A 6,933-nucleotide genomic window follows, 5' to 3' on the forward strand; every position below is an offset into this window, starting at 1 on the left:
TGCGAGTAGTTCACAATTTTTCCAAGGGCTTTTTAGGTTGTCTTGAATTTTTTATTCGAGTTATAACTCGGGACTGACTTAGGATTCGATAATCGAACTTGAATGCCCCCGTCTTGCTTCACTGAAGCAAAATCCATCGTGAGAAAAGAAGTCGTTATTGTAGCACTCACAACACTAGCTGCTGCAGCAGCAGCAGTAGGATTGTATTATGCTAGACTTGAACCCGATACCACCTTGACGACTCGTCATCCTGTTACGAAGGCCTCCAAGGCAAAAGAAGTAATCTCTACGTTTGTATTAATAGGTTGACCATTTTGGCGTGTTGGAATATATGTCCGCTTTCCTTAGCTGAGCCTTGGGGTTTTCTCATGTAGTACAGAAGTTTATATAAGAATTCGGGTGGAAGTGTAGAGAAACCAACGAAAATTTCCCAAAATTTCCTCACAATTTTCATCTTGTCACCAACACATGCAGTTGACCATGTGCATATTTTCACACATTGTCATTTCGGGAGAAACTCGTTTGACTCTCTTGGTTGGTGTTTTAGATTTGCTGTTTCTTATTAGTCTTCTCACACCCATACCACACCATCATCATCTTCGATGTCCCAGCGGCCGATCTATACTGCAATACTACGTAAGGTGACCGACAGACTCAAGCCAACGCTCATCAACATCATTGACGACTCGGCCAAGCATGCTTCACATGCTCCTATGAGGGTTGGCGGTCATTATCCTATAAGCATTATCATGGTTGTTCTCTTCTCAGGGCAGTGGTCGCCTGGAGACGCATTTTCGAGTTGAAGTCGTGTCTGATGAGTTCAAAGGCCTCAATCGAGTACAGCGTCAGAAGTAGGCCAACGATCAGTGGGATCAACCTCCTCGCGAGTTTTTACGTCGTCAATATCCACATCATGAGATTTCCTCACCTCGTGTTCGCAGTGTCCTCGTGTGCATCAGTATTCATTCGCGTATGCCTAAATCGATGGTTGTTGTCTGAGATTTTTTCTGGTGGAGTTTCGTAGCGTCATTGATATACATTACAATAGATCGTCGTGTTGGGTCACTCCGCCTTGATTTTACGGGGGCTTCCCTGATGTTGCGGCTGATGGTGCAATCGCGCAAGTCGTTGACGAACCGATAGATCAACACATGTATTTCTCCTTCTCAGATTAATGTACTCGATACTGTCCGATGAGATGGACTCTAATCCGGGTGGTACCGTGCATGCATTGAGTATGTCGTGCAAGACTCCTGATGAGGTTAAGACCGATAAGAGCTGATAGTCACTAATAACTGCAATCATTCGTTTCTATGCTATCACCTCCTGAGTTCTTCAACCCGTGGTGAACTTCATTGACTTACACGCCTAGTCAATATTCCAGGTTTCGCAGTTATTATCGGAAGAGCAATCCTTTCCAGGGTGAGACTTGCCACCGTACTGCTGCAGGGATGTATTGTGTGTGCTGTCTCCCTCTCGATGATGTGCGGACGATGGTTCGGACATGGAAAGGGGATGGCCCGTATGTTTGTTTTTCACGACTTCGCCGAGCATGCTCCATTAAGCTTCAATGGTCGAAGCCTCTATCACGGTTAGAATAAGTATTTGTTTGGCAGATTCAGCTACAACTGCTGTTGCTTGCCACGGTTCAGAGAGAAGTGTAAAAGTAACCGAGGGCAGAATTGAGGCAACCCAGCCTCAGGTAGCCCAGATGGTAGCATATGGCGCACCGGAGCATCTCAGCTCTATGGAATTCTCATAAGCCACATCATCCTAGTCAGAATAGTCACAACACTCTTGTCATCCACACATTCGCCGTCGCCGCTTATTAAGCGAGCTAAAGGTTATTGGCCTCAGCTGCAGCGGATGTTCGTTCATTCAGCAGCTTCGTATCATCGAATGTTACAGCATATCATCGTAGTGGTGCATTGTCATTATTACATCATTGCAGTTTCGATTGATATTTCTTCTATTCAATAATAATGTCGACTATTATCTCCATTAAGGCCCGTGAGATCCTCGATTCTCGTGGCAACCCGACCGTTGAGGTTGATCTTACCACTAAGGACGGCATGTTCCGCGCTGCCTGCCCCTCTGGTGCTTCCACTGGCGAGTTCGAGGCTCTTGAGCTCCGTGATGGTGATAAGGCCCGTTATCAGGGTAAGGGTGTCCTCAAGGCTGTCGCCAACGTCGAGAAGGTCATTGCCCCCGCTATCATCGGCAAGGACGTTACCGATCAGGCCGGTATTGATAAGTTTATGGTTGAGGAGTTGGACGGTACTCAGAACGAGTGGGGCTGGTGCAAGGCCAAGCTCGGTGCCAACGCCATCCTCGCCGTTTCTATGGCTGTCTGCCGTGCCGGTGCTGCCGCCTCGAACATGCCTCTCTATCAGTATATCGCCAAGCTTGCTGGTAAGGACACTGAGAAGTTCCTCATGCCCTGCCCATGCTTCAATGTCATCAATGGTGGTAAACACGCTGGTAACCGTCTTGCTTGCCAGGAGTTTATGCTCGTCCCCTGCGGTGCTTCCTCCATTCACGAGGCTATCAGGATCGCCTCTGAGGTCTATCATGAGCTCAAGTCGGTGATCAAGGCCAAGTACGGTCAGGACGCCACCAACGTCGGTGATGAGGGTGGATTCGCCCCCAATATTCAGGACATGGATGAGGCCCTCTCCGTCCTCTTAGAGGCCATCAAGAAGTCTGGCCATGAGGATACCTGCCGTATTGGTTGCGATTTCGCTGCCTCTGAGATCTATGATGCCAAGACTGGCAAGTATGACCTCGACTTCAAGAACCCCGAGCCTCATGCCGATGCCGAGTTGACCGGTGATGAGTTCATCAAGTACCAGGAGGATCTTATGAACAAGTATCCTTTCGTCTTCATTGAGGATCCCTTCGATGAGAACGATTGGGCGACCTTCGCCAAGTTCACCGCCAAGGACGGTAAGGAGATCCAGATTGTCGGTGATGATCTTCTTGTTACCAACCCCAAGCGTATCCAAAAGGGTATCAACGAGAAGTCTGTGAACGCCCTTCTTCTCAAGGTTAACCAGATAGGTTCAATCACCGAGTCTATCGAGGCCAACAACATGGCCGTTAACGCCGGCTGGACCGTCATGGTTTCCCATCGTTCCGGTGAGACTGAGGATACCTTCATCGCCGATCTTGTCACTGGTCTTGGCACTTGCCAAATCAAGACTGGTGCCCCCTGCCGTACTGAGCGTCTTTGCAAGTACAATCAGCTCATGCGTATTGAGGAGGAGCTCGGTGATAAGGCCACCTATGCTGCGGGCCGCAACTTCCCTCGTTGCCAGTAAAATAACATTCATTTGTTACTGTCTTTATTATCATTCTGGTGATGAATCGATAGATTATGGTAGAAAATGATGCTGCTTTATTCAGCGGTAGTCTGATACTTTTCTTTTCTCATTGCGACTGTTCTACACAACAACAATAAGAGTCAGTGAATTTCGTGTCACAACGGAAACAGATCAGGATTTGTGCTTTTCAATGAAAGGGTGGATGGTGCAACACTCCTCATGATCCGCTGGGATGTGACTTCCAATAGCAGTTCTAATTCAGGCTTTACGTAAACGTGTCATTTGAGACGGTCTGGGTTTCTGAGGATTCTTCGTCTTCAGAGCATGGTGCCTCGCTGTCTACGTGTTTCGATAGGGTATACGTACTTATTGTTGTATATGCCGGAGCGTAGTATGACATTCGACGAATGTCATTTGTACAGACCCACCAGATTGTAGTCACTCAATGAGCAGTCGCGAGAGAGAGGTATGAATGTTCGGGATGTGAAATTCCTCAGTTTGTCTCAAAATCGTTTCATCATAAAACTTTGAAACTTTGATGGCGGGCTAGTTTAAAGAAATTTTCCATCCAGGACCTGTGATGGAATTCTCCGAGGATGTTGGCAACGGTTAGATGAGTTTTTTTCCTACAGTGGAAAGCAAACTAGGTTGTGGAGATCTCCGCACGCTGATGACTATCATCTTTCGTCTCTGAATTTTCAAAATCCAAAATTCAGTTTTGCGGAACGGCATCAATCTAAGGTGACGGTCGAGGTATTCCAACTTTGGCGGAGCCTCTGTCGCCCTGTCGAGCTCTAGTAAATTACAATTTGTAATCCTCTATTAACCGAGGCAAGCGACTCGCTGTGAGTCAACTCAGAATGTCCAGCATCCAATGCAGCTATTTTCGGTGGACTGAGGGCGAGCTCTGTGCGGGATACCTCACAAACTTCCGCCCGAGCGGGGAGACCTCCGTGAGAGTCTGGGACGACCGAGTCGCGGCGACTATGAGTAGTCTCTGTCCCTGGAGACTATTTTGTCTGAAGTCCATCTACGCACAGCGATTTCTGGAATGAACTTCTGGGACAGGAATCCTATCCCACAGGTGTCTGACATTTCATGACAGACTTCGAGCCGGCCATGCGTAACGCATAACTAACGGTATTTGAGGTTGTCGAGGCGGATATGAGCGGTTGTTTCTTCCACTTGTGTAACAACTGTATCCGGAAAATGCAAGAGACGACGCAATATAAGCGTGTCTCGCAGGCAGCCAGTCCTAACTCAGGCTGAGCTGTTCAGCAAAATTGTGATACCGTGCATAAGTGTCATACCATCGGACAAGCCCGTAAGAGACGGTTTTCTTGTTGTTGCGTTCATGACACAAATTGTAGGCTACACTTTCACTGGCGATGTGGGGCCGGGACCATCCCCATGGGGGATGACAAATTATCCATTTATCATTAACAAGTAGTTGTTATTATCGGTCATAGCTTGTGAACACTATCGGAATACTAAAGGTTTCTATAAGAATCTCACCTGTCGCTATTCCCTTCGAAACTTACCGTCATTGTCAGGTTGCGGGCCATTCTGTGCGATGCACGAGAAGCCCCAACGGTTAATAGATGCCCCCGAGTTTTTTGCACATCAGTTTAGTGGCTCATGATCATGGTAAGCAGCTCTGAATATCTGCTCTTCTACTGGGCTTTTATTCATCGAGCAAGCTCCATCACTCGTCGGCTATTCGGTTCCAGTCAAACCGCGGCTTTTGGTTCCTGAAGCATGATCATTAAACTGTTCAACAAATGTGTTTCAGCAACCAAGACTTGCCATGTGGCTGGTTCTCGATGGAAGTTCTCTAATCGAGAGCCTCAGGGAACTTGCTCGTCTACCACAAGTGCAAGTGTAGCTCATGAAGGATCATGTTTTGACTCTAGGCCTTCAAGTTGAAGGCCTCAACAGTGTTGGATTTCTGTGTTATGGGAAGGGAAGGTTCGGCTCTAGCTGAGCCCTCGACCGTAGTATTCGTTTTTCGTCTTTATCGTACAATGTTGAGTTGGAAGTGACTCAAGCGCTCAGACAAATCGCCTTGTGGAATATCTCATTACCTTTAATGTTGCTGATCTAGCAATGCTGGAGTTGTAGGCTGTCACTTGGATGGGCCCCAACACACGCGATGATGGTTTCAGAGCACGTTACTTCACTCGAGTAACTCCAGTATGTTCTTCGGGTTGCGCCGGAGTATCGAGCTGAGTGGGAAGAGGATGCGGATAGAGGGTCAGTTGATTACAAATCAGCAATCGCTCACGAGCGTTTAGTTTTCGAAAAGATTGGGAATCGAGCGGCCGCTAGGGCACCGGGCAGGTGCATACACGCGCCTTGTAGACTATGCAGTACATAGTAACATAGGGACCACTCTTGTGGAAACACCAGTGGACACCTGAGTTGTCTGTGAGTAGTGGTCCACTACTAGTGGGCCTTGGCTAATATCTGCTGCCGTAAATAAGAAGAATCGGCTCCTCTAAAAGCAAACTGTCACCGTTACTTGATTCGAGTATCAGTGAAGAATAATCCACATGCGCTATATTTCGGTTGAACTCACATTTCGCAGTTATTGTCAGAAGAGCACTGCTCTCCAGGATGAGACTTGCCACCATACTGCTGCAGGTATGTATTGTGTGTGCTGTCTCCCTCGCAGGGGTGGTTTGCTAGACGTCTTCCTAGTCTGACCTCTGCCGCTTAGAGAGGACTGTTAGTATGTTGGTTGTTTACGACTTTGACGAGCATGTCCCATTGAACTTCAATGGTTGAAAGCGTTATTATGGTTATTAGTACTTGTTCGGCAGATTCAGTTGCAATTGCCGATGATCGTCATGGATCAGAGAGAAGTGTATAGTCATGAGAGTGATCGAGGACAGAGTTGAGGCGACTCAACCTTAATCAACTCGGTTGCCTATGGCGCACCGGAGCATCTCAGCTCTATGGAATTCCCATAAGCCACATCATCCTAGTCAGAATAGTCACAACACTCTTGTCATCCACACATTCGCCGTCGCCGCTTATTAAGCGAGCTAAAGGTTATTGGCCTCAGCTGCAGCGGATGTTCGTTCATTCAGCAGCTTCGTATCATCGAATGTTACAGCATATCATCGTAGTGGTGCATTGTCATTATTACATCATTGCAGTTTCGATTGATATTTCTTCTATTCAATAATAATGTCGACTATTATCTCCATTAAGGCCCGTGAGATCCTCGATTCTCGTGGCAACCCGACCGTTGAGGTTGATCTTACCACTAAGGACGGCATGTTCCGCGCTGCCTGCCCCTCTGGTGCTTCCACTGGCGAGTTCGAGGCTCTTGAGCTCCGTGATGGTGATAAGGCCCGTTATCAGGGTAAGGGTGTCCTCAAGGCTGTCGCCAACGTCGAGAAGGTCATTGCCCCCGCTATCATCGGCAAGGACGTTACCGATCAGGCCGGTATTGATAAGTTTATGGTTGAGGAGTTGGACGGTACTCAGAACGAGTGGGGCTGGTGCAAGGCCAAGCTCGGTGCCAACGCCATCCTCGCCGTTCTATGGCTGTCTGCGTGCCGTGCTGCCGCCTCGAACATGCCTCTCTATCAGTATATCGCCA

At 47.9% G+C, this 6,933-nt stretch overlaps 4 protein-coding genes across 4 annotated transcripts in view; 3 read left to right on the top strand and 1 right to left on the bottom strand.

Moving 5' to 3' along the window:
- Window positions 1-137, bottom strand: part of Pmar_PMAR013295 (conserved hypothetical protein) — a gene marked incomplete at both ends in the record, with an annotated part of 692 nt that extends 555 nt beyond the window's left edge. The window contains one exon of the mRNA XM_002772900.1: window positions 99-137. Within this exon, the coding sequence (XP_002772946.1) occupies window positions 99-137 (39 nt within the window). The remainder of the gene's footprint in view (window positions 1-98) is intronic.
- Window positions 138-602: 465 nt separating this feature from the next.
- Pmar_PMAR013296 (UV-induced protein uvi31, putative) lies at window positions 603-1,282 on the top strand (the record flags this gene model as incomplete). The annotated part of the gene is made up of 3 exons (XM_002772901.1): window positions 603-719; window positions 769-851; window positions 1,171-1,282. The coding sequence occupies 3 exons, from the start codon at window positions 603-605 to the stop codon at window positions 1,280-1,282; spliced, it is 312 nt and encodes a 103-aa protein (XP_002772947.1).
- A 700-nt stretch (window positions 1,283-1,982) lies between these two features.
- On the top strand, window positions 1,983-3,320 carry Pmar_PMAR013297 (enolase 2, putative; the record flags this gene model as incomplete). Its single annotated transcript, XM_002772902.1, has 1 exon — window positions 1,983-3,320. One exon carries the CDS (start codon window positions 1,983-1,985, stop codon window positions 3,318-3,320), a length of 1,338 nt encoding a protein of 445 aa, XP_002772948.1.
- A 3,195-nt stretch (window positions 3,321-6,515) lies between these two features.
- Window positions 6,516-6,922, top strand: Pmar_PMAR013298 (enolase, putative; the record flags this gene model as incomplete). The annotated part of the gene is made up of 1 exon (XM_002772903.1): window positions 6,516-6,922. A coding segment is annotated over one exon (407 nt), but the record flags the coding sequence as incomplete, so codon positions are not given.
- Window positions 6,923-6,933: the final 11 nt, after the last annotated feature.

Source organism: Perkinsus marinus, assembly GCF_000006405.1.
Source record: "Perkinsus marinus ATCC 50983 genomic scaffold scf_1104296960350, whole genome shotgun sequence".
Classification (NCBI taxonomy): domain Eukaryota; phylum Perkinsozoa; order Perkinsida; family Perkinsidae; genus Perkinsus; species Perkinsus marinus.